Consider the following 27,112-nt stretch of genomic DNA (forward strand, 5'->3'; position numbering starts at 1 on the left):
CCAGCTGGGTCAATGGGCCATAGCTCCACTGGGGTCACTGGGGCAGATCCCAGCTGGGTCAATGGGCCATAGCTCCACTGGAGTCACTGGGGCTGATCCCAGCTGGGTCAATGGGCCGTAGCTCCACTGGAGTCACTGGGGCAGATCCCAGCTGGGTCAATGGGCCATAGCTCCACTGGAGTCACTGGGGCAGATCCCAGATAAAGGGTTGGCTATGGAGAGAAGGTCAGCGCTTCAGAATCTCTGTTGCTTGAGCCACTTGGTGCTGGCCACATTCAAGGCGTGGAAATCGCCAGCTGTAGGTGGGAGATTTTTTCCCTGCCCAAGTCTTTGCCCTTAAAATCACTGAGGGTATGTCTACATGGCAGAGTTTTTCTGGAAAAACCTTGAGTTACATCCACACTGCAATCGCATTCATTCTAGAAAGAAATTGAAAGAACAGAGGGGCTTTACCGACATGGGTAACCCTCTTGCTATGAGGAGCAATGCTTTTTCCGAAAGAGCTATTTCAGAGCAAAGTTTGTGTGGACGAGGAAAAAAGTCGTCTTGTGAAAGAAGAGGCCTCCAGGAAAAAGCACAGGTGCCCTGGTGGTCACTCGTCCACAGAACTTAATTGAGAGAAAGCATCCAATCCATGTGGACTCTATCTTTCGATAATCAGGCGGCTTTTTCGATGTGCCTTGGTAGTGTAGACGCTCTCTGTCGGAAGAAGTTTTTTCAGAAGATCTCTTCGGGAAAAGCTTCTTCTGAAAGAAGCCTGCAGCCAGGGAGCATTGGAGTTTCTGTTGTTTGGTTTCCCTTTTCCCCTCTCACCACAGGGGCAGCCCTACGACACCCCTGCCCTGACATTCGGTCGTCCCCATGGAATAAGGGAGCTTTCAGTTCCATTTTCCAGCAATCGCCAGGGTGTCCAAGGGCCACGTATCCAAGCGCCGTGCGCGGCGATCTCTGAACGAGAGCCTCACGTCTTTGTTTTATCTCAGCCTAGCAGGCTGGTGAGCGGGGGCTCGTTCCCCTTCTCCCGCTACCAGAACTCAGCCGTGTCCGTGTACAGGCCTGCGTACCAGTGCAGAGAGGGGAATGAGCTATGTTGGTGGGCGGCATTTTTGTGGAGCTAGATCTGTGCACTCACTGGAAGCTGGGCTGGGATAGGTACGCAGGTCAGAATAAAGCAACACAGCCCGGCCCCAATGGCTCTGTAAGGACCAAGATCTGTGCGGAGACCAGGCCTTTAAAAGCTCGGCAGCACCAGAATTACAGTGACTTGTGCAACCTTAGCACAGAGCCGCTGGGCATGTGGGGTATGAGTCGTGCTCACAAGTGTGGCCTGTTCCCTTCCCCTCACAACACTGATTCCTCCCAGCTCCCAGGGCACTGGGGCTTTCTCCATCCCGTGAAGTTGTCCAGTGTGAACCTGGGGCCTTTCTGGAGGGCACTTTGGTCCACAACTCACAACCACACCAGGCAGGAGGCTGGGGTGGGCAGGGATGGGCAGATCATCTATCGCTGTCTGGTTTTAAACTCTACAGCTCTAGGCCAGGCTGCATGTGGCCCTGAGCAGCCCTGCTGTGCCCTGGGCAGCTGACTTGATCTACAAAATTCACAGTGAGTGGGGGAGGGGAGGTGTGATGGACTGGGCCAGGTCTGGGCACCGCTGAGGGTGTCCACTCATGGAAAATTGCTTAAAACAAGGGCTCTTTACAGCCCCAGACTGGAGACCTTCCCAAATAGGCCACAAGCCAGTCACACTGAGCGAAACCCCTCCAACACCCCACCTCTCCCCGTGCCACAATGAGCCCCGGGCCTGCACACAAATGAGGGGTTAATCTCACCTATCTCTGGACCCGACAGGTCCCAAAGAACCAGCCACAGATCCCTGGTCAGTTTACACGTTGGATCTTACCCACAAGAGCACACTGGGCCAATCCTTTAGGATCTAAAATCTAAAGGAAGAAAAGATTGAGAGTTAGGTTGTTAAGGAGAATACATCACATGCATCGATCAGCAAGTTCTTGATACAGGCTCTCAGCAGGGCTGTTACAAACTGCCAGCTTAGAAGTCTCTGGTGCACATCCAATGGCAGGATGGGTTGGCAAATCCTTCCCGGCTCCCTGTCCCTCACAAGGCTGCATCTGGGATCAGTAGCAAGACTGACGACAATATGGAAACCGCCTCGTGGCATTTTATATCCATTCCTGGTGTCTCCCAAGCTGGAGTGGGTCACATGGTCGAGTGACCTATCTGTGTTTCACATACTGGCAGCCATTATGCCCTGGCTGGTTTGCAGGTTTCCAGACACCTACCTCAGGTGTGTATTGGCCACCTGGAGAGCCATTGTCCCTGGAGCCTCGCTAATTAGCATAGTCATTGACTGGACATTCCTTCCACAGCCCATTGCTCTATCTCAGGCAGACAACATTCACAGCACCAGCGCTGAGCCCATATTCATAACTCCACATACAGGCATCACACAAGTACATGAGTAGCACACACACAATCAGTAGGATACAAGCTTTCATTTGACACCTCCCATGGCCCCTTTGTACAGACTTTAGGGCAAACACCCCTCCTCCCTTGGAACCAGCAGTGATCTTGCTGTTCCCTGTGAAATCCCATAATGTGACAGCTGGGGTGGAGCCTTTTCCAGGCCAGGGACCGCCATGGGGAGCCTGCTGGGGGTGGTGGGGATTGTCCCTGGAGCAGAGAGGCCCTGGCTGTGCCTGTGACTGGAAAGGGCCTGCAAAGAAGTGATTGTGAGTAAGGGAGGCTGTTTGGGAAAGCTCTCCCTGGGCGGAGCCCAGCAAACAGACGGGCTCTGAGTCTGCAGAGAGGCCAAAAGACCTGCCCAAGGCACCAGAGCCACTGGCAGTTAGTGGGGCCTGCCCCAGTGGCAGGGGATTGTGCAGCTGTTGCTACCTGGACTGACACATACACACACCCTGCCCAGGGCTGTCTCCACTCCAGCCAGAGGCCTGCAAGTGCCTAGGCCAGCCAGTGTATGGGACTCTGCGATGCAGAGGGAGCCATGCGCTGGGTGGGATACATGGCGGCCAGGCAAATGCCAGTGAGATGTAGGGTTACCAGGTGGCTTAAAAAAATACTAGAGACACTTGATCTCAAATAAGAGGGCGGGGAGACAGGCCGGGAGGGGAATGAGGCTGGCCAGGAGGAGGTGCGGGGGAGGGGGAGAACCAGCCGGTGGGCAGCAGGTCTGGCTGGGGGAGATTGGGCAGAGGGTCGGGGGCATTGGGGCTGGCCGGGGGAGATGGGGGTAGGGGTCGGGGGCAGCAGGGCTAGCCGGGGTATATCGGGGGGGAACCAGCCAGCGGGAAGCAGGGCTGGCCGGGAGGGGGTCAGGAGGAGCAGGGCTGGCCTGGGAGAGGAGTGGATGGAGAGAATCGGCCAGCGGGGAGCGGGAGTGATCCGGGTGCACACGGATCCCGGGGCCCTGCCCGACCCCCGCAGGGTCCTGGTGAAGCACGAGCAAGTCCAGCCCCAGAGATTCGATCCCGCCCCGGCTCCGTCCACCCCCTCGCCTGGTTGCGAACTGTCTGGCTGGTGGACACACTGATGCAGTGTGAGTGTATCTACCAGCCAGGCAGTTTGCAACTACGTACGGATACTCCTGATAATAATAAAACTTCCTTAATTAGAAAATACCCAACATTTTATATGTCCGGTATTTTCTCAATTTGTTTCCTGAACAGAACCCTCAAGTACCAGACTGTCAGTTCTAAACCGGACACCTGGCAGCCCTTTATTTCTGGGGGCCTTGTGAATTGATTTTATTCACTCTTAGAATGTTCAGCCCGGTTTCCGTAGTACTTCAGTACAGGTGGGTGAATTCTCCTGGGACCAGTCCGGTGTGTGGTATTTCCAATGGTTGATTTGGGGCTACAGCCAGATTACTACTGGAATACGTTGATTCCTGGAGGCTCCTAGGGCACCCTATTCAGTGTGCGCAGGCCCAGCCAGGTGGCGGCACCACCCTATTATACTCCTTTAGGAGTCAAGGGCTGCAGCAAGGGGGTGGAGAGGACCCCCGACGATCCCACATCACCCCTGGGGTACTCGGGGTCTCCTGTAACATGAAGCAGGCAGCGAGGGGCAACTGGTGGGGAGGTGTGAGGCGGAGCCAGCAGAGCCGTGGCAGCGAGGGGTAACAAATGATCAGCAGGGCCGCACCAGAGAGCAGAGAGCCGGTGGATGACAAGTGACCCGCAGAGTGGGCGAGATGCCTCCTACCCCTCCTCCCTTACCCCTTCCCCTCCGATGGGAGGAGAACTCTGCAGATCACCTCTGAGCTCTGGTCTGCCCTGACCAAGGGCCGTGACTGAGGGGGGTGCAGAGAAGGGTTGGGCCTGTGAATGGGACACTTACATTGCTGGACTTGAGAGGACAAGGACATTGCCCAACTCATTTGAGTAGGGACGGTCACTCGTGGGTTTGTGTGAACTCTGTGGACTGTGTCTGTGGTGTTTTCCTGTGGACTGTGTCTGTGGGTTTTCCAAAATCAATGCCATGTTACTGCTCTCCCTTTGTATTAAAAGTTTCTTTTCCACACTTGGACTCTTCCACACCTGGACTCAGAGGTGCCCAGGGGTCTGTGTGGATTTCCCAGGCTACTGGTGGGGGCTGGAGTCAGTTCTGTGTTGGATGGATGGAGAGGAACCCAGCCCTGGCTGCTGCCGGCGCGACCTAGCAGAAGGTTATATATAAAACAGTGGAATTCTGCTCAGCCAATGTGGATTACCTCAGCACTGTTAGTTTTGGCACTAAACTAGCAATCTCCTTTGCAGCAATGAATCCAGGTTTCCTACGTGCTAGGTTGCTGTCCCGCGGATGGGGCTGGGGGACGTGCTGTGGTGCCAGCTCTCTCGGTCTCTTCTGGTGATGCTGTTCCACATCGTACGAATCGGGGACGTCTCCTCGGCACACTGTGGCGGTGTCGCTCTGCCGGCGTGGGAGGCTCATGAGGAGCGGATCCCGGCTCTCTTGCCAGACCAGCAGGGTTCAGGCCGACCTTTGGGTGAGAAATAGCCCGTTAGACGGGAGGGAATTTGTTAATCAGTTCAGGCTCTAGGTGGTGATTTATAGTTGTCTTTTATCTGTAATCGTACAGTTCCAAGCCTTAAACTGAGGACTGACAAGAAACTCTGCTGGGCCCTGGGAAGAGCCAGCTCTGAGCTGCCCTGAAGGGGTGGGGCCACAGGGAGAAGGGGCGGGGCTGAGGGCTAAGGGGCGGGGCCTCAGGCAGAAGGGGTGGGGCTGAGGGCTAACCTCCCCCCACCAGGCCTTCACTGCTGTCAGGGCTACAGAGGATACTGGGGGGCAATTTGAAGGCCCTGGGGCTCTAGTCGCTCCAAGGAAGCAGTGGCCATGGCCAGGAGTCACTAGTCCCCAGGGCAGCTCCCCACTCCTCCCCAATCAGCGGCCCTGCGTAGACTTGTCCTCATTGGAATCTTTATGTGGAGCCGTGTCAGACAGACGTCTGTTGGGTTTCATGCCAGACACAGCTGAGGGCCGGGGCTGAGGCGAGGGCCAAAGCGGGGGGAAGCTCATGAACGGAGGGTGCTGCTGGCAGGGAGACAGTGAGTCCGTGCCCAGAGGCTGAGAGAAACGCCCAGGGTGCACAGACGGGAGGGTGGGACCTGTTCCCCCAGCCAGAGCTGGGCTCAGAGGGAAGATGTCTCTGCAGGCCCCTCCCAGGAATCTCTCCTCTGCATCTGGCATCCCTCAGGGGGTCTGAGCGCTGGGGGGGGGGGCTCTGGGTAACCCTGAACATCACCCAGAAAAGGGCTCCTGGGGGGAATCCTGGGCAGATGGAGGAGACTAAATCCCTTAGGCCAAACCCCTCGGCTCAGCAGGCTGGCTTCTGTGGGTCCCACTCTCAGCTCCTCCTCTCTGTGCGTTGTTCGGGGAGCCCAGGCACACAAAGCTGAGCTTTGCCAGGCCAAGTCCAGCCCAGAGGACTCCCTCTATTCTACTGGCTGGTGGAGTCTGTTCGTGCCACTACAGGGGTGCAGGAGACGGGAAAACCACAACGCGCCGTCACAGTCCCATGAGAGGTTTGTAGCACTAAGGGGACCGCAGAGCCCAAACAGCCGTTTGCGCCAATTGCTCCCATGTGGTGGCCCAGATGGGTGACGCAGAAGTCAGCCGAGTGCCACGACAGGGGGGCGGCGAAGGACATTATGGGGGCAACAGCACCACTCAGAGGCAACACCAAACACTACAGCGTTACAGAGTCTCAGACATTGGGCTACTAAATATATGATAACGCTGTAGTGTAGACATGCCCAAAGAGGTTACTGGGTCACAGATTGTTGCAATGAGCCCTAAAGCAAGGGCTTTTGTTCAGTCCATGGTGTTTCGGCTCAGAGTAAAGCTTTGTCTACCCTTACTCTTGATCACCAACATTTTTGTTGTTAATGGATGCTTAAAATAACCATGGACAACCACGTTTTGCCATGGCAAGTGCACGTGTGAATGGTGCTGTCTCAGCAGGAGCACGCTCCTGCTGACAGAGCAAAACTCCCTCCCAGAGGATGCAAATGTCTAGAACTAAAAACTAGTTCGAATTAGCGTTTTGCTAATTCGAACTAGCAAGTCCACATTGAGTGGACTCTGAACAGGGCTTAAGGCTGGCCGGAAGCAGTGCCGGCAGGGCATCAGAGGAGGACTTAGAGCGTGGAGCTGCTGTCTCAGGCTAGCCGAGGGCTGCGCTTAAAGGGTCCCGACCCCCACCCCGGACAGACAGTTCTCAGGGGTGCCCCGCTTGCAAAGAAGTTCTGGCTTGGAGTGCCCGGAGTACCCACACTGCGCACATCGCACCACTCGGCCATCAGACCGGCTGCACTTGCCGCAGGCTGCCATCTGGGGAGAGGGGGCAATTGGGGGGCTGCAGGAGAGCTTCCACCCCCAGAAGCCCGCAGAGCCAGCCCAGTCCTCCCCATCGGGGGCTCGTACCCCATTCCTCCCTCACCTCCTTCCACTTACCCTTCCCTAGCCCCCCTTCTTATTGATGTACAAAATAAAGATAACGTGTCTTCCAACATTGACTCTGTCTTTATTGAACAAAACTGGGGGAGACTGGGAAAAGGAGGTGGGACAGGGGAAGAGAAAGGCTGGGAGAGGGGAGGGCAACTAACATGATCAGGGGTTGGGAACAGGTCCCAGATGAAGAAAGGCTACAGAGACTGGGACTGTTCAGCTTAGAAAAGAGGAGACGGAGGGGGGACAGGATAGAGGTCTCTAAAAGCAGGGGTTGGGTGGAGAGGGTGCATTCAGAAAAGTTCTTCCTGAGTTCCCATAAAGAAGGACTAGAGGACACCAAAGGAAAGGAATGGGTAGCAGGCTTCAAACTAGTAAGAGAAAGTTGTTCTTCACGACGCAAATAGTTAACCTGCGGAACTCCTTGCTGCAGGAGGCTGTGAAGGCTACAACTAGAACAGAGTTGAAAGGGAAGTGAGATCAAGTCATGGAGGTTGGGTCCATGGAGTGCTATTAGCCAGGGGGTAGGAGTGGTGTCCCTGCCCAAAGTTTGTGGAAGGCTGGAGAGGGATGGCACGAGACAAATGGCTTGGTCACTGTCTTCAGTTCATCCCCTCCAGGGTCCCTAGGGTTGGCCGCTGTCAGCAGACAGGCTACTGGGCTAGATGGACCTTTGGTCTGACCCAGGACGGCCATTGTAAGCTCAGGGCTCAGGGTCGGGGGTCTCAGTGGACCCCCTTGATTTTCATGCACACCTGCTCCTGGGTGGCCAGGCTGGCAGCTCTCCTGCCCTAGACGGCCACTTTCCTGTGCCTAGTGCGGAGATCGTGGACGCGGTCCACGATGTCCGCACTAGCCCAGGAAGGTGCCCGCCTCTTGCGGTCCAGGGCAAGCTCCCGGGAGCCGCCAGCCTGGTCCCGGGAAGAGGGGGTGGGCTGGGGGACATCGGGTGGGTGGCTCTGTGCCGTGCCAGGTGCAGGGTCTGCTGGCTGGGTGCTGGCAGGCTTGCACCTGGCATGGGCACTGTAGCCAGCCCGTGCCCCTTTAAAGGGTCCGGGGCCGGGAGGGGGGCAGACGAGTTTCCCTGGTGTTGGCCAGAGTGGCCACCAGGGAAACCTGGGGAGGGCTAGCCTCCCACTAGTTCGAATTAAGGGGCTACACACCCCTTAATTCGAACTAGCTAGTTCGAACTAGGCTTAATCCTCGTAAAATGAGGTTTACCTAGTTCGAACTAAGCGCTCCGCTAGTTCCATTCAAATTCGAACTAGCGGAGCGCTAGTGTAGCGCCTATTAAAGTTAGTTCGAACTAACGTCCGTTAGTTCGAACTAACTTTGTAGTGTAGACATACCCCTTCAGAAAGTGCTGTGCAGGGTGCCTTTGAGGGCGAGGACAGACCATTTTCCTGTGTGAGCTCACCAAAGAGAGAAGTGATGGTCCGGTTTAACCCCACCAGCTGTCTCTGGGACATTTAGGGAACTGGATGAGGTGCATAGGTTGTGACAGGTGTGCGTAGAAACCGTGGATCTTGGAAGGTGAGTTGCAGGGGGCAGAGATAAATGGAGCAGTTGGGGATCTGGCTGCAGGTTTTTGTTTCTGGCATTCTGGCCTGTGTTTGGGGGCCTGTTTCCTTGCAAGAAAAGGACTTCCGGAGTTTTCTGTTGATGACTCACAGCCAGGCCCCTTCCTGACAATCTCCTATTTCTGGGAAAGGGCAGCCCAGCCTGTTGCTTTCGGTTTCTATCAGATGCGAAGGTGCGTGCCGCGCCGGCCCTGGAATTGTTCCAAGCTCCCTGTAACTCAGACGGTGCTGCTGAGCCATTTCAGATTTTCCATTCCTTGCACCTTGCACACTCAGTTTTGTCAGCAAAAATTACACTGCTGACCAAAAGCATTGTAACAGCATCGGTAGTGCACATGCTCAGATCCTGCTTCGGCTTCAGCGGCCTCTGTTTGTGGTGGGCTCGCCATCTGTGTCTGAAAGAATAGATCCCACGCTGCTCTCTACCGCTGTGCTCACGGCGATGGTGACATTACGGATGGTCACACAGTGTGTCAGTGTTGGGGGGCTGGCTCATCACCCTGGTACCCCCAGCCAGCTGTCCTGGGAATTAGCTCTCTTGCCTCTCTGGATGCCTCTCTCTAGGTGGTGTCCCCCTGCGTTTCTCCTTGGTCATGGCATCCTCTTCGAGAGACTGACCTCTTGACCCAGATGTCCTGCCCATGGATCAGCATGGGCGAGGTCTAATACCTGCCTCCGGTACCGTGTGGGGACCAACAATTTGCTGACTTATGTCTGTCCATCAGACAGTCTCATGATACGGTACAGCCGGTCGGCTCTTACCTCAAACCGAGGGTTGGGCCGCAAGGTGTCCCAGGGTCACGATCTTCTGTCCCTTCCTCATCTTGCTCTCACGCGTGTCAAGAAAGGATCCTCCTGTTGTTCCTGTTGGAAGTCCTCATCCACTCCTACCTCCTCCGAAGCGAGGGTCTTCTCGGGGTCGTACACCTCCCCACGATCTCGGGATGTTTCCCTTCTCAAGCTCTTGCTCGTTGCTGGTCGCGGTTGACCCTGCCCCCACTGGTCCCAGTTGTGCAGAATGCGCCCAAATCTGTGCCAGTCCCACCCCAGGAGGACCAGGTATACGAGTTTCAAGATTAATGCTACCCTACAAACAAACTCATCTACCCCATCAGACAGGCAGACCCACCCTGTCGGATACATCTTAATATCTCCGGGGATACATTGCATCAGGACTGTACCACCTGCCCCCTCCTACTCGGGGACCAACTCTGTCTAGACCATGGTCTGGCTGCACCCAGAATCCACCAGGGTTGTCACTGGTTTTCCCTGTACAGTAATCTTTGTCTGATCCCGGGGTCTCGCTTGGAGATTAGCAGCCATGGCCTGGCCGTACGCACAGTCCATAAAGGGGTACTCTTGTTTCCAGTGGCCTTCTTGCCCATGCTCATAACATACGCTTTGGGGATTAAGGTCTGGCCTCAGCAGGTGGATCTCTTCTTCAATGCGCATTGGCCCTTCGGTCTGGGTTCCCCACCCCGGCATCCAATTAGGGGGTTGTTGGGAATCTTCCCCCTGTGTCTGTGAAGCCGCTTGTGCTCCACCGTGCCTGTTTCACCCTCCCCTTTTAACAGGGGTCTAGGTACCCACATTCTCCCCCACATGGAGTACTGAAGTCATCATCCATTACCCCATAAGCATGGGTGGTCAGTGCAGCTAGGGCTGGGGGAGGTAGGCCCCCAACTCCACCTGCAGCCCTGTCCCTTCTGCTGAGGTTCTGCCCCCAACATGAGGAGGAGAGGTGGAGGGGTAGCACGTTGAATGTGCATGCCCCCCACCATGGGGAGGATGCGAGTGCACACTCACCCCAGACTCCCCATCTCAGAGCACCGGGGAGAGAGGAGAGCATGGGGCGTGAACCTCCCTGGCCCTGGTGCATGGGGAGGGTGGACACTGCCCCCATGCTGCTCCCAGAACACCTACAGTAGGCAGAGCCTGGGCTGCCCATGGTCATAAGGGAACTGCAAATAGGAAATATTTCCCCTCAACTGGACCATGTGCCAGGACTTGGGGCACAGACTAGCTGCCTGGCCAGGTACTTCATGCTGGGGCCCAACCACCAGGGTTCCAACTTGCTACATGATCAGGGTCAAGTCCCTCAGCCTCTCTCTGGCCCTGCCGCAGTGCCGCTGAAGCCAGCGGGAGCCGCCCGCGCACTGGAGACGACCCAGACCGGCCTGACATGGGCAGTGTGGGCTATGCTGACTCTGTGAAGTGCTCTGCAGTCAGAGGCCCTGGGAAGCAATGTACCACTTGTGCGCCTGTGACAATGGAAAGCTCCTGGGAGGGTTTTGCATGGGAGCAAGGTTCCAGGGCCCCCTCCTGGGGCTCAGGTCTGCCTCCGATCCTCTCTCCCTGGCTTGAGCAGCTCCACACGGGGAGTTAATTCTTCTGCCTCACTGTCCTCAGCTGTGAGGAGGGTCACAGAGGGTCAGTGACAATGGCAGCCTTCTGGGAAGTGGGCCAGAGCCCAATGGCTAAGCTGGATGAGCTGCTTTGAACTAAACGTGCTATGGATTGGCTAGGCCCAACTATTCTTACGAAAGAGGTGACTGTTTTGGGGCACCAACATCCTCTGTTCAGGTTTCACTTCCCCACTCCCCAGACCCTTGTCCCTGGCGTGAGAGGTTTCGAGCACTAAGGAGAACTTGTTTATGATTTCCTGGCAATCTACAGAGAGAAGAATGTTTGCTCTGCCTGTGTGAAGGTGCATTGTCAAGCAGGGCTATTTGCAGGGCGCCCACCCTCTGACTGGCAGGATGCACAGAGCAATGGGGACAAAGTATCCCCAGAAAATAGCAGTGAACATTCCTGAGAGTTTCTCCCAGCACCAGCCTTTCTTTCACCTGAGGAAGGGGGCTGTGCCCATGAAAGCTCCTGATCCCATCGACATGGTTTGTTCGTCTCTAAGGTGCTGCAAGACGATTGGTTGGTTTTTAAGTCTTCGCAGGCCAGTTTCACGGCACTGAGCTAAGGCTGCCGGGCGCAGCAGGCCAGGGGCTCTGCCAGAGGTCTGGGGGAACTCACTGCTTAGCGTAAGCACTTAGGACACATTCTGAGAGACCAGTCCCAGTTATTTTAAAATATTTTCTGGTTTTCTGGCTGGGTGCCAACGGGAGCCTGGCGGGGGCGGGGGGAGTGGCTGGGAGGCGGGGCATGATCGGTGCTGGGAGCCTGTGGCTGTGTGTGCTGTAGGAGTCTGATGGGGAGGAGGAGAAGCCCTGTCTGTGCTCCTGAGCGCTGGTCAAGTGCGTTGTGGAGCCATAGCCGGACTCGCTCGTGCTTCGCTGGGACCATGCGGGGGACAGGCAACGCCCTGGGATCTGCATGTGCCCAGGTCAGTCCTGCTCCCCACTAGCTGATTCTCTCCCCCACCCCCGTTCCTCCCCCCAGCCAGCCCTGCTCCCCCCAACCTCCTCCAGGACAGCCCAGCTCCCCCTAACCCCCTCCCGGACAGCCCTGCTTCCTGCTGGCCAGTTCTCCTTCTCCCAGTCTCCCCTGACCAGCCCTGCTCCCCCTAATCCTCCCCCATCTCCCCTCGCCAGCCCTGCTGCCCCTGACCCCACCCTCGACCAGCTCTGTTTCCCACCGGTCACCCCCCCCCAATCTTCCCCGGCCAGCCTCACTGTTCCCGATCCCCCCGCACCAGCCCTGGTTCCCGTCCCCCCCCCTCCCAGCCAGCGCCGCTCCCCTCCCAGCTGGTCCCGCCCACCCGCCTTCACCCCCATTCAAGTGTGTCTGGTATTTTTTCTGAAGCTACCTGGTAACCCTAACTGTGACCATTTCTCCTCCCCCCATACTTTATAACATTGGTTGCTAACTCTAAAGCATCACTTGAAGATGTTTCGGACAAAATACCTCATTTAACTTACCAGCTGTAATACAATCTGCTGCATCTGGGTGGCCGATTTGGCTGCATGCATCAGTCTTGTCTGAAATGTTAGAAGAAATATGAGGGGTGAAATTATTTATGGTTTTAAATGTGCCAATGTAAACCCTCAGGGGTGCTCCCAGACACCTTAATGACGGGCTGATCAATGTAACGACTTGAGAACAGCCTTGTTTGTCCTTTAAGTCTAAGCAGCAGCTAGTCCTAAGAAGACGTGGGGCCATTCCACCTGGTAGGGGTTTGACCAAATAATTTTCCATGGAAGGTGGAGATAGAGAGTAACAGATTTCCACCCCACGTGGGAACCTATATAAACAATGGGTCCTTTTATCTGCCTTTAGGCTGGGGAAAGGTCTGACGAACTAAGATACAAGAGAAACAAAAGGGAACCACTGGAAATTCAAGTCTCAGTAAATGATCATCTATGACTTGAAGACAGGCCTGAAATAACAAGCTCGTCAGGGCAAGGGGCTGCTCGTCACGAGTGTTTTAGTGGATTTGAATTAGCTGTGCACTTTCATTTTAATTCTGTAATTTACTTTCTTCTGCCCGTTTTTCATCTGCAACCACGGAAATCCCACTGTTTGAACTTAATGGCTGGGGAGGGGCTGCTGTAGGGGATATTGGAGGCTCTGCTGGAAGACGGGGTCTGATCTGGACAGGGGACAAAGCCCACATGGCGGCAGGGAAGACTCAGACGTGCTCCGCTGATATTTGGAAACTCTTTAACCATATTCCTAAGGTCCTTCGGTGTCCAAGCAGCGTGTACTGTAACCAAGTCATCTCCTGCACCAGGTAGTTGTCTCAAGGGGGCCTGGATCAATAATGCCGGGTCTTGTCGGCTCCTAGTGTGGTTTGCAACTGGGCCTGGGCTAAAGGACCCAGAACTGGGTGAGCTGTTGGATAAATCGGAATCAGCTCCACTGGCTTGATGATGACAGGGCGGCGGAGGGAGAGAGCTCTCTCTAGAGGGATCAATTCGTACAGTTGACACGTGTCAGTGAGGTTTGTGCTGCAGCTTGTGGATCAGGAGGAAGCGCAGCTGGCTGAGAGGGAGAAGAAGGTAATGGCTGCTGCCGTGGGACACTGCAGAAGAAATCCACAATGTCCTGAGCTGCCTCCTCCTTGCTCTCAGTCTTAATTAATTGGGGATATAAAGGCGCCGAGGGGGTTAATGGAGTAGTTTGGGTGGGAAGGCATCTGGATGCTTTACGGTTTGTTTTTAAATCCTGCACTTGAGTTTTTCATTTTTCCTGGGATTCCTTTAGACTCCGCAGTAAAGACTCATGGAGTCTCTTCGTGGCTTCCTCCCACCAATAGACAAATGGCTCCCACTGTATACCAGACATTTTTGGTGATTTAAGGGTTTCTCTGAGGAATAAAATTTTATCTAGATTGATGGTACCTTCTATTGGGAATTGTTTAGATGGAGTCTCACGCATGTAAAAATTCCAGTTTCCCAAATACCTGCAGGTCCTAGGACCATAATGCAAGCTTTTTTTAATTATTTTATTTTTTATTATTTTAAGAGGAATAAGGGATCTTTCGGAAAAGGCTTTATTTTCTGAAAGATCCGCATCTAGACTGGCGCTTTTTTCTGGCAAAGCTCCGAGCCGGAAAAAAGTGGCAGCCATGTTTATGCTAATGAAGCAGGGGGGGATTTAAATCCCCGCTTCATTTACAATTGCGATGTGTCTAATTTGCATCCCTTTTATGGAAAAGGGATGCAGTCTAGACACAGCCCAACTGAGGCCTAATAAGCACAGAATAGAGCGGAAGAATGACTTCTCGTGTCTTGCTCACAACACACCTGTTAATGCAGCCCAGAAACAGCTTTGCTTTTTTTGCCACAGCATCACACTGCTGACTCATATTTAGCTTGTGGTCCACTATACCCCCTAGATCCCTTTCTGCCGTACTCCTTCCTAGACAGTCACTTCCCATTCTGTGTGTGTGAAACTGATTGTTCCTTCCTAAATGGAGCACTTTGCATTTGTCTTTATTAAACTTCATCCTGTTTACCTCAGACCATTTCTCCAATTTGTCCAGGTCATTTTGAATTATGTCCCTATCCTCCAGATTAGTCGCAACCCCTCCCAGCTTGGTGTCATCTGCAAACTTAATAAGCGTACTTTCTATACCAATATCTAAATCGTTGATGAAGATATTGAACAGTGCCGGTCCCAGAACAGACCCCTGTGGAACCCCACTTGTTATGCCTTTCCAGCACGATTGAGATCCATTAATAACTACTCTCTGATTACAGTTATCCAGCCAGTTATTCACCCACCTTCTAGTAGTCCCAGCTAAGTTATATTTGCCTAGTTTATTGATAAGAATATCATGTAAGATGGTATCAAATGCCTTACTAAAGTCTAGGTATACCACATCCACTGCTTCTCCCTTATCCATAAGACTCATTATCCTATTAAAGAAACCTATCAGCTTGGTTTGACATGATTTGTTCTTTACAAATCCATGCTGGCTGTTCCCTATCACAGAGTTCTTGCGTTAAAGTATTTGCCCAAAAGAGCGCCTATATTGGCTGGGACTCATCGTGAGAACGATGCACTTTTGCGCAAGAGAGCGTCTACGTTGGTGGGACGCTCTTGCGCAAAAGCAGGAGCCCAGAACCATTTTGGAGAGAGCAAAAGGGCACCAGCCCTTTCCAGGGGCAGGGGCTGGATCTCCTTTGAAACACATTCTCAAAGGGATCTCCCTGGACAGCCATTTCTCTCCTGCTGCGAGCTATAGGACCTCTTGCAGGGACTGACAGCCGTAGCAGTTCTACTTGTGGTTGCTCTCTGCCTGTTGGACACCACAGCTTGTGCCTTAGTGCCATTAGCTGATTTTTTGACCTCAGCTCTCTTTGTGTGCCATGGAGCCAGAGGTGGCCTTGTGCCTGCTCTGGTCCCTTCCGGCCATCTTGGAATGCCTGCAGCTGCTGCTCCAAGCTGCTGCACTTCTCGTCCAGGACCTCGAGGTGCAGGTCGCTCTGGACTCCCTCACCAGGGAGGCCTTGGCTTCCCTGTGGCATCCCCACCCCACCGTGGAGAGGCCCTTGTGGAGACTGGACACCGGTACCGACTGGTGGGACTGGCTGGTCCTGGGGCGATGGGACGACCAGCAATGGCTCCAGAACTTTCGCATGCGAAAGCGGACGTTCCTGGAGCTGTGTGCCTGGCTCCCCCTCGCCCTTGTGAGTGCAAAGTGCAACACTCACCAGTGGATCCTTCCCCGGCCTTCGATGATGCACGGGAGACGTCGGGGTTTCGGAGAGGACCCCCAGCTGGAGTTTCACGCTGCTCCCCTGGTCCTCCTCCTCCTCCAACCCACTGGGCAGCTGTTCCTCATCCCCCACCTCACTGGGCCTGGTGACGGGGGGGGCGCCTGCTGGTGTCAACTGGCACCAAGGGTCCCTGGGGTGTTGCCTGGCCCAGGATACCATGGAGCCGCTGGTAATGGGGGCAGGTGTTGGCTCCTGCCCCCTGGCCCTCGCTGGCCTGGACATAGCCCAGGCACAGCTCCTTGACCTTAGCCTGGACCTGCTCGAGGGTCCGGGCTGGATGACCCTACTCGGAGAGCGCCTGGGCCATGCAGCGGAAGATGTCTGCATTGTGCCGATGGGACCGGGTGTCGTGGAGGGTCTCCTCATCAACCCAGAGGCCCAGGAGGGTCTCAATCTCCCCTGGGGACCAGGACGGGGCATGCTGCTTTGTGCCCCTTGGGGCTTCCTGCACTGGGGGTGCGGGCTGTTCCCCCTCTGCAGCGGCCATCCTGGTGGTCTGGTGGCTGTTTGGGGAGGGAGGAGAGCCGCACGGCAGAGCTGGGTGGCAGAGATGGCAGAAGGGCTTCTGCCTCGTGGCCTCTGCCGGCTGCGTCTGCCTTTAAGGGGGCTCGGGTTACCAGGAAGTCCAGAGCTGCCTGCACGTACAGAGCATCCAAGAGGCCACTAGGGCTTTTTTCCGTTTGGACGGCTCTTGCGCAAAATCTCTTGGCTGCCTGTCTACACCAGCCTCTTGTGCAAGAACAGTTACGCAAGAGGGCTTCTTCCTGAGCGGGAGCGTCAGAGTCCTTGCGCAAGAAGCCCTGATTTCACACATTAGAACGTCAGTGTTCTTGCGCAAGAACTCCCCGCCAGTGTAGACAGGCAGCAAGTTTTGGTGCAAAGGCAGCTGCTTTTGCACAAAATCATGCCAGTGTAGACCTAGCCAAATTCCTTTGTCCCAGTTTGAAATTCCTACCTACATTCTACCTACCTTTAAGCAGGAAGAACTGGAATTGATAACCAATAAATACAACTATGATATCATTGGTATTACAGAAACCTGGTGGGATGGGACGCATGATTGGAATGTTGGTATGGAAGGGTACGGCTTGCTCAGGAAGGACAGACAGGGAAAAAAGGGAGGAGGGGTTGCCTTGTATATAAAAAATGTACACACTTGGACTGAAGTGGAGATGAATGTAGGAGATAGCTGTGTAGAGAGTCTCTGGGTTAAGCTAAAAGGGGTAAAAAACGAGGGTGATATCATGCTAGGAGTCTATTACAGGCCACCTAGCCAGGTGGAAGAGGTGGATGAGGCCTTTTTTAAACAATTAACAAAACTATCCAAAGCCCAAGATTTGGTGGTGATGGGGGACTTCAACTATCCAGACATATGTTGGGAAACTAACACAGCGAGGCACAGGCTATCCAATAAGTTTCTGGACTGCATTGGAGACAACTTTCTGTTTCAGAAGGTTGAAAAAGCTACCAGAGGAGAAGCTGTTCTGGATTTGGTTTTAACAAATAGGGAGGAACTAGTTGAGAACTTGAAAGTGGAAGACAGTATAGGGGACAGTGATCACGAAATAATAGAGTTCATGATCTTAAGGAAAGGTAGAAGGGAGACCAGCACAATTGAGGTAATGGATTTCAGGAAGGCAGATTTTGATAAGCTCAGAGAACTTGTAGGTAAGGTCCCATGGGAAGCAAGACTGAAGGGAAAAACAACTGAGGAGAGTTGGAAGTATTTCAAAGGGACGTTGTTAAGGGCCCAAAAGCAAACAATTCCGCTGTGTAGGAAAGATAGAAAATATGGCAAAAGACCAGCTTGGCTTAACAAGGAGATCTTGCACGATCTCAAAATAAAAAAGGAGTCGTCTAAAAAATGGAAACTAGGACAACTAACAAAGGATGAATATAGGCAAGCAACACGGGAATGCAGGGGCAAGATTAGAAAGGCAAAGGCACAAAATGAGATCAAACTAGCTACAGGCATAAAGGGAAACAAGAAGACCTTTTATAAATACATTAAAAGCAAGAGGAAGACCAAGGACAGGGTAGGCCCACTGCTTAGTGAGGAGGGAGAAGCAGTAACAGGAAACTTGGAAATGGCGGAGATGCTCAATGACTTCTTTGTTTCGGTCTTCACCGAGAAGTCTGGAGGTGTGCCTAACGTAGTGAATACAAGCAGAGAGAGGGTAAGTTTAGAAGATAGGATACACAAAGAACAAGTTAAAAATCACTTAGGAAAGTTAGATGTCAGCAAGTCACCAGGTCCTGATGAAATGCATCCCAGGATACTCAAGGAGCTGATAGAGGAGGTATCTGAGCCTTTAGCTATGATCTTTGAAAAATCATGGCAGACAGGGGAGATTCCAGAAGACTGGAAAAGGGCAAATATTGTGCCCATCTATAAAAAGGGGAATAAGAACAACCCAGGAAACTATAGACCGGTCAGTTTAACGTCTGTCCCAGGGAAGCTAATGGAGCAGGTAATTAAGGAAATCATATGCAAACACTTGGAAGGTAATAAAGTGATAGGGAATAGCCAGCATGGGTTTGTGAAGAACAAGTCATGCCAAACTAATCTGATAGCTTTCTTTGATAAGATAACGAGCCTTGTGGATAAGGGAGAAGCGGTGGATGTCATATACCTAGACTTTAGTAAGGCATTTGATACGGTCTCACATGATATTCTTATTGATAAACTAGGCAAATATAACTTAGATAGGGCCACGATAAGGTGGGTGCATAATTGGCTGGATAACCGTAGTCAGAGAGTTGTTGTTAACGGTTCTAAATCCTGCTGGAAAGGGATAACAAGTGGAGTTCCTCAAGGGTCTGTTTTGGGACCCGTACTGTTCAATATCTTCATCAATGATGTAGATATTGGGATAGAGAGTACGCTTATTAAGTTTGCAGATGATACCAAACTGGGTGGGGTTGCGACTTCTTTGGAGGATAGGGACATAATTCAAAATGACCTTAGCAAGTTAGAGAAATGGTCAGAGGTAAACAGGATGAGGTTTAATAAAGAGAAATGCAAAGTGCTCCGCTTAGGAAGGAACAATCAGTTCCATACATACAAGATGGGAAGCGACTGTCTAGGAAGGAGCATGGCGGAAAGGGATCTAGGGGTCATAGTGGACCACAAGTTGAATATGAGTCAACAGTGTGATGCTGTTGCAAAAAAAGCAAATATGATTCTAGGTTGTATCAACAGGTGTGTTGTAAGCAAAACTCGTGAAGTCATTCTGCCGCTCTACTCTGCACTAGTTAGGCCTCAGCTGGAGTACTGTGTCCAGTTCTGGGCGCCACATTTCAAGAAAGATGTGGAGAAATTGGAAAGGATACAGAGAAGAGCGACAAGAATGATTAAAGGTCTAGAGAACATGACCTATGAAGCCAGGCTTCATGAACTGGGCTTGTTTAGTTTGGAAAAAAGAAGATTAAGGGGGGACATGATAGCGGTTTTCAAATATCTAAAAGGGTGTCACAAGGAGGAAGGAGAAAATTTGTTCCTCTTGGTTTCTGAGGACAGGACAAGGAGTAATGGGCTTAAAGTGCAGCAGGGGAGGTTTAGATTGGACATTAGGAAAAAATTCCTAACTGTCAGGGTGGTCAAATATTGGAATAAATTGCCAAGGGAGGTGGTGGAATCTCCCTCTCTGGAGATATTTAAGAACAGGTTAGATAGACATCTGTCAGGGATGGTGTAGACGGAGCTTGGTCCTGCCTTGAGGGCGGGGGGCTGGACTCGATGACCTCTCGAGGTCCCTTCCAGTCCTATTATTCTATGATTCTATGATTCCTATCGGCCACTCCACCAGGCTAGGTGTAGTTAACCCCATAGTCCCCAGGCTGCTGGCTAACCCTCATAATCATGAGAACCCTACGCCCTGTTGTCGTAATCTTTGTACAAAATATGCCTTGTGAGGTATCATTTGAAAACTGATACTCAGACGTTATCAATATTCTGCGTGGGCATCCATTGGCTTAGGCAGGAGAAGACCCACCCTTCCTGGCCCCGCCCACGCTCTGCCCCCAGAAGGTGCAGGGTAGATCCTGGGTTGCCCTTAAATTCAAAAAGTAAATGTTGGACATGAAAAGGTTGGAGGCCCCGGTCTGGAGGAACAAACCAACCATGTCATTTCTCTCAAGAGTCCAGGAGAGGGCTGGACTTTGCAGAGCACATGGTTTGCAAAACAATCAGGACCAGGTGTCTGTTGGGGTCCCCTTGCTGGTTGTAACAAAGGCTGGTGGAAGCCAGAATGTGTCCGGCATGTTGCTTGTAGGCTGCACGGTTTCAAGCTGCTGGACCAGAGCTGCAGCTACCCATAGGTGCTCAGGGAGTAACTGACTGTGAACATCCCAGTTTAGAAGTTACAGCCACAAAACATTCTGAGGTACCCAGGATTAAGAGGCAGGCAGTGAAACAACCTCTCACTCATCAGGTTTGTCCCCCAGACTGTAACATTCTCCTCCAGAGTCCACTAGCCTGATTCTCCTCCAGTGAGTAACTCTGATTTCAGAGGCCTTGATTTTTCAGCGCCTCCTAAAATAAAATTCTGTCTCTACTGGGATTAGTCACATACGTGTTCAATGGGGATTGAGATTTTTCTAATTAACTTTTTGTCCTCTGCAAAGCATAACTCAAAAAGTCATCATAAAGGGCTTTTTCTTCTTCCTTTTCAATTGTGTTGCTTAATAAGAAATAAACCGATGGATAATAATCTAACTCTTTCTTTGCCTTTTCTCAGAATTTAGGAATCTGCAAACCAGATCGGACCCCTGCTTCATCTTCTAGCCCAACTTCTTGTCTCCAAGTGTGACCACTTTGAGCTGCTGGTCAGAGGGAAGTGCAAAAAACTGCCTGGTTCACAGTGATGTGATAACCTTCCTACATGGGGTGTTGGTTTCACGATCTCTGTTTATTAATGTTTGGACTGTGCCCTGAAGCATGATGGTTTGTTGCCTTTGATGTCCTTTTCCGAGTGCTGCTAAACTCCTGGAGTCACTAATATTACGTATTCCATTTATGAGAGTTGGCTTGGATCCAATTTTCTGATAGTAAGAAATAGGAGCTATTAATGCCATCATGTCAACAGAAGAATTCAAGGCAGCTGTCAAAACAGGTGATCTTTCAAAAGCAGTTTCTATCGCAAAGATGATTCTTTCAAGGTGTTATGTTGCTGTTATAGGAGAATCTGGCTCTGGTGTATCTTCCTTGATTCATGCAATTACAGATCTGAAGAATAATGATGAAGGTGCTGCCAAAACAGGGACATTCCAAACTACACGGGAAAAAGAATCATACGTATTTCCCAGTAATCCTCGTGTAACTCTCTGGGATCTGCCAGGAATCGGCACATGTTTTAAAGAAAGCCAAAACCTTGAGAAAGCACATTTGAGCCATTATGACTTCTTCATTATCATCGCCGCTGAACGCTGCACAGCCATCCATTTCAGCCTTGCCAGAGAGATTCAGAAAATGGGAAAAGGCGTTTGCTTTGTGCGCTCCAAAGTGGACAAGGACTTGGATAATGAAAGGAAGAAAAAAGACTACTCCGAGGAGAAAACCCTGGACCAGATCCGAAAGGATTTCAACAATCGTCTGCAAACTGCAGGGATTGACTGCACTGACGTGTTTCTTACATCCATTCGGAATCATGACAAGTATGATTTACCCGGCCTGAAGACCTACATTTCATCCATCCTCAGCAGACATACTGAGATGTTATTTACCATCTCTCGCTCTGTCCTACAAGAGAAGAAAAAGGCGATCCAGGGGACAACGTGGAGGCCAGGTGCCCTAGGTCTCGGTCTCTCTGTCGCTTTTATCTTCTCTAAGGAGGCGACTGCTGCCATTGTGGCAGACTGTATGAGAGATTACTGCAAGGACTTTGGCCTGCATGACAGTTCCCTCGAAGCAATTGCTAACCAGACTCGGAAGCGCATCAGAGACCTCACAGATGTTATGAAGACTCCACTCGCCTCAACAATAACATATGCTGATATAAAGACCAAGATGGAAAATAGAGCAGGGAGCGGGCTGTACTGGTGGCTACCAGTGTTCAGTTCAGGTTATGCTTTAATTCAGATACAAGAGGTTCTGGATGCGTTTGTGGCAGATCTGGCCGATGATGCCCAAAGTGTGCTGACTGAGGCTTTGCAATGAGAATGGGAAAGTTAAAATAGAGTTGGGGGACCTTTGGGGTTCTCTCTTTCCCTCTCTCCCCTCCCCCTTTTCTCACGTGCCTTTGAAAGCTCACGCCAGACATATAGATAGCGGGGTGGTACATACGTGGAAGGAAATAGTCATGTGACTGCATGAAATGTTAACAGTTACGTGACTATTCAATGGTCCGTGGGGGCGGGTGCACTCCAGCCCCACTCCCAGGGAGCCCCCTCCCACTCTGCATTGCTGCTGCTGGATCAGAGGCAGCAGTGTGGGGTGCCAGGCAGGAGCTGGTCCGCGAGGGGAGCCAGTTGAAAAAGGGCTCCCCTCACCCTGCGCTGCTGCCTCTGATACAGAGGCAAGACCATGGGGTGGCAGCAGCCCCTGTCCACAGGGGGTCCCATGGACAGAGGCAGCAGCACACGGGGAGGAGAAGCACCCCATAGACAGTGGCTGCTCCACATCCCATTAAATAGCCCCTGTAATGTTGTCTGTTCATCTATCCCTGCACACACATCTATCCCCCATACACGGGTGCTGGGGTTTCTGGAGATTCCACAGCAGGTGGGTGGGGGCTGGAGGATCTATGGGGGGTGCACTGAGGACTGAGGGCTGTTGGAGAAACAGGATGAGTGGGTGTTGGGGTTTGGGGTAGGATTATCAATTAATCACAGTTAACTCATGCAGCCGACTCTAATCAATCAAGCACAATTTAAAAAACATAAAGAGATTGCAGTACGGTACCGGTAGGAGGTGAACGAAAAATAATATTTCTTTTGTTTTTACAGTGCAAATATCTGTAATCAAAAATAATGTGAGTGCTGTAGACTTTGGATTCTGCTTTGTAATTGAAATCAGTATATCTGACAATGTAGAAAAATCCAGAAATATTCCACGAAATGGCGAGCGCTTATTGTGTAACAGCGCGATTCAGCATCATTCTTTTTTTAAATTTCGTGACAGCCCTGGTCTCTGGATAGGTGAGTGGGGGTCCTGGAGGGTCTTTGGCAGTGCTGGTGTTGGTGGATGGTATCTAAAGGGTCTCGCATTAGCGGTTGTGGGGACAGGTGGGAGGCTGGACTATGAAATAGCAACTCTACCTGTTACACCAGAGCTCGATGCGGGACTCACAGCAGAAGAGCTAAGCAAGGTCAGTCATTTGCCGTCAAGTGGCAAGGCTTTTGGAAAAGATGCCATCCCAGCGGAAATCTGCAAGCGTGAAAGACAACCTGTTACCGTTGTGACGAACCCCCCTTTATGAACTGACTGATGGACACAACTATGCAGAACTCCGAGATGCTTTGGACAAAACGTTTGAGGGAACCTATCGCCCTCCATGTCACAGTCTGCCGGGGCTGTGGATCTTGCTTTGGTGTGTGTCTCACCCTTGTGTGATGGGATAGGAAATGGCTGATGGCTTTAAATGTGCAAACAAAAGCCACCCAGGGTGTTTCCTTCGATGTCTGAGTGATCACCAGTAAACAGCCTCCTTTGTCCTTTGAATCCAAGCAGAGACTGGTCTTAGGAAGACTTGGGACCACCCCAGCGGGTAGGGCTGGTCAGGTAACTTTCAGTGAAAGGGTGGAATGTAGAAACAGAGAATTCCCACCCCAAGTGGGATCTATAACACCAGGGCCGGCTTTAGGCCAATTCAACCGATTCCCCCGAATCGGGCCCCGCGCCTAAGAGGGTCCCGCGCTGGCTGCTCCCCTCCCACAGCTCTGTGACGTGCCGTGCTCAACAAAAAATCTTGGTTGCCGGGGCTCCGTCGAAACTGTTCAAATTGTGCCCCGGACTTCCCAAAGCCGGCCCTGTGTAACACAATGGGGAACTGGCTGTCCCTTGGTCTTTACCTGGCGTGGCCACCAAAGAGGACAACTAAAGACTCAGAGGAAAGGGGACTTCCCTGGTTTGGAGGCTTGGCTGCAATAAGGACACTTTTAGGGTGACTGTCGTGATCGTGAGTGTATGTTGGAATTGGCTCTTGCATTATGGTTGTTTTAAACTTTCAATTCACTGTACTCGGCCTGTTTTCACTTGCAGCCACTGAAATCCCGCTGCTTGTCCTGAATAAAAACAATTGTGTGTACTATCCAGCCCTGTGTAAACGACTGTTACAACATCAGTGCACACACCCTCCTTTCAGTGCTACAGGGGGCTGGCCGGGATGATAGATTTGGGTTCTGAGCCCATGTGAGGAGGGGTGTCCCAGGAGGCCTTGGTGCAGCACTCACTAGTGGGCAGGGGATCAGATTAGACCATCTAAGAGTCTTTTCTGGTTTTAAACTTTGCAGATCTAGGCCAGGCTGCGTGTGGCTTGATCCACAAAACTCACAATGTGGGGGGGGGGAGCAGCTCAGCCATGCAAAGGGGCTGGCAGGGGCAGGGGCTGGGTATAGGGTTGTCAGATGGTTTAACAAAAAATACCAAACACCCCCAAAAAAACACCCAGAAAAAATTCGGTTGAGAAAAAAAAAGGCAGAGACCAAAGTTGTTAAGCAAAAAAAAAAAGGGGGGGGGGGCGCTGTGCCTTTAAACGGCCCTGCACTCCTCACCTCCCTGCCCCCCACCATACAGGGCAGGGGAAAATTGTCCCCACTGGGCTTTCATCCGAGGGAAACAGGAAATGAAACATGCGGCATTTTCTGGGGTTTTTTACCGGGCGGGGGACCCGAATACTGGGTGAAAACCAGACACCTGGCAACCCTCGGTGGGTGTGGTGATGACATCGTAAGGGCCTTTAGCAGCCCCAGATCTAACCATGAGTGAGTTGGGGAGGTTTGGAGGGGGGCAGCTGAAGATCCAAGAGTCGGCCAGGGCAGGAGTGGGTGCACCAGCGACATCGCACTGCCTGGGTTCTTCACGCTGCCGGCTGAGCTCAGGGGGTGCCCCCTTGGCAGATGCAGGGGGTGGGGGCAGGGCTCACCTGCGGGATGGGGGGCACAGGAGGAATTAAAAGTGGGGCTGGGAGGGTGAGTTGATGCGGAGGACGGGGGCTTGGGAATGGCTGGATGGAGCCTTTGGGAACAAGATGGATTTAGGAATTCGGGGCGTGATGGCTCCTGAGCCCACTAGGGCACCGGAAATGGGAGGAGAGTTCCCCGCACGCTGGGGAGGGACAAACAGACCTGCCTGCACCAGCGGATTCTCTAACACAGCTCGTGATCTCAGGGGCCTGACTCGGGACTTTCAGCCTGCAGGCTGGGCCGTGCAGAGGGGCTGGACAGCTGCGGGGAAGGGGGAGAATGGCTGGGAGCTGAGGGAGGCTTTGGGGCTAGGGGGCTTTTGCTGCCGGCATGAGCGGAATAACTCATTTTGGGCAGACTTACGGGTGCCTGGTGCGCTCAGGGGACACCAGGGCTGGACACAGGATTCCAGCAGGAGTCGCACCCGCGCCAGGCCCAGAGGGGAGCTCTCCAGTTCCCCTGTTTACACCACTGTGACATCCCCAAGGCACAATCCAGAGCAGCAGGGTCAGCTTGGCCCGCTAACTGAGGACACGCTTAGCTCGGCTTCGCTGCGGTAGCCTCTCGCTAGCCGGCTCACACTCACCCCCGCCCTGCGCACCTCTCCCCGCTCTCTGTGCGCGCTTGCAAACCGCCAGGCCCACCCAGGCCTTCCCAGCCTGAGTTACCCCCGGGGGGACGCCAGCTCACTCCCAGCCCAGAGTTAGACCCGGAAAGGCCCCCGCCCCGTACTGCCCTGCCCACTCCTGGGCACAGCCGGCTCCTACAAGGTCCCTCCAGTTATGAACAGAAACGATCCAAGCCAACCTACTTACCTCACGTGGAGTGTCCCAGACCCGTCCATTCAAACCCGCGGGATTGGGCGCAGCAGTGGGGCAGGCGTATTAATGACGGGGGGCGAGACTGTAAGTGAATCCAAAGGAGGAGCCAGGCAGAAATGCTGCAAGAAAAACCAAGACGAAAGGCAGCCGGGGCCGTGACAGACCAGGGGCCGCTGAAAGCAGAATTCTCACCACGTGTTCCCAGCAGTCACTGGCCGGACTCCGTGGGCCAGGACCCTTCTTCGGGGTCATGGCTGCTCCCCGGCCCTGTCTCACACCGTGAGCCCATGCTCAGAGCGAGTGAGAGTCCTGCGGGGGGGGGGGGGGGAGGTCGTCCCCTTTTCAGAGGGTCAGTCCCTCCAGGGACCACACTTCCAGGAGAGGCTGTTTCCAGCTGTTTTTCCTCCTCTGCCTGGGGTTTCGGTCTCTGCCCTTCCCACTTGACAGCTTTGCTGAAGCTCACACACCTGCCTCCTGGCACGCGCCACAGACCTGGGTAACAACCTCTGTGTGGGCAGGGCGGTGGGGTGTATCGTGTGTTGCCAGCACCCTCCAGTGGAGCTATAGCACTTTGCACACACTGTCACCACACGTCATCTGCAGTCTGGGGGTTCTCGAATGACACCTCCCCACCATAGTGAAACAAAAAGCCAGTTGTGTAGCACTTTAAAGACTAACAAAATAGTTTAGTCCGTGGTGAGCTTTCATGGGGCAGACCCACTTCTTCAGATCTTATTCTGAAAGTGAATAGACATGACCATTATACAATGAAAGAAAGTAAAAAAAAAAAATTACTGTATATTGGACAAACTGGTCAGTCACTTCACCAAAGAATTAATGCTCACTGATCAGACATCAGAAATCTCCACTCACACAGACCTGTCAGCCGGCATTTCAATCAAACTGGCCATGCTCTTAAAGACACACGGCTACATTTCTATCACTAACAACATGCGTCTTATTACAAAGAGACTTTAACACCAAATTACAGAAGGAGACTTCAGAACTTTTATTTATGCTAAAATTTGAAACGTTGCAAATGGGCCTTAATTGAGATGATAATTATCTTACACATTACAAAGACAGCCTCCCCACCTTTTGATATTCGTAGTGATCCCAGATTAGCCACTTAATTGACTCTTACAATAAGCAATTTCCTCCTTTCTTGTCGCTCTCCCTCCTTGCCCCCATCTTCTGTTCTGTGTAGCTGATTTGTCAGTTAAAAACATTTTTTTTTTACTTTCTTTCATTTTAACTTCTTTTGTTTAACTTTCTGTTGTATAATGGTCATGCCTATTCACTTTCAGAAGAAGATCTGAGGAAGTGGGTCTGCCCCACAAAAGCTCATCACCGAATAAACTATTTTGTTAGTCTTTAAAGTGCTACATGACTGCCTTTTGGTTTTACTTCCCCACCA

The 27,112-nt window shown here is 52.4% G+C and overlaps 1 protein-coding gene and 1 long non-coding RNA gene across 2 annotated transcripts; one reads left to right on the forward strand and one right to left on the reverse strand.

Annotated features, from left to right (window-relative positions):
* Positions 1 to 26,392, reverse strand: LOC112547806 (uncharacterized). The gene is made up of 5 exons (XR_012897529.1): positions 25,690 to 26,392; positions 23,009 to 23,117; positions 12,446 to 12,505; positions 4,754 to 5,023; positions 1 to 1,943 (listed from the first exon to the last, which is right to left on the reverse strand). It is a non-coding gene; the product is annotated as an uncharacterized LOC112547806 (long non-coding RNA).
* On the forward strand, positions 11,757 to 23,015 carry LOC102449006 (interferon-inducible GTPase 5-like). Its single transcript, XM_075908287.1, has 2 exons — positions 11,757 to 11,910; positions 20,491 to 23,015. The coding sequence occupies exon 2, from the start codon at positions 20,829 to 20,831 to the stop codon at positions 21,906 to 21,908; it is 1,080 nt and encodes a 359-aa protein (XP_075764402.1). The 5' UTR covers positions 11,757 to 11,910; positions 20,491 to 20,828; the 3' UTR covers positions 21,909 to 23,015.
* Positions 26,393 to 27,112: the final 720 nt, after the last annotated feature.

Source organism: Pelodiscus sinensis, chromosome 24, assembly GCF_049634645.1.
Source record: "Pelodiscus sinensis isolate JC-2024 chromosome 24, ASM4963464v1, whole genome shotgun sequence".
NCBI classification, from domain to species: Eukaryota; Metazoa; Chordata; order Testudines; family Trionychidae; genus Pelodiscus; species Pelodiscus sinensis.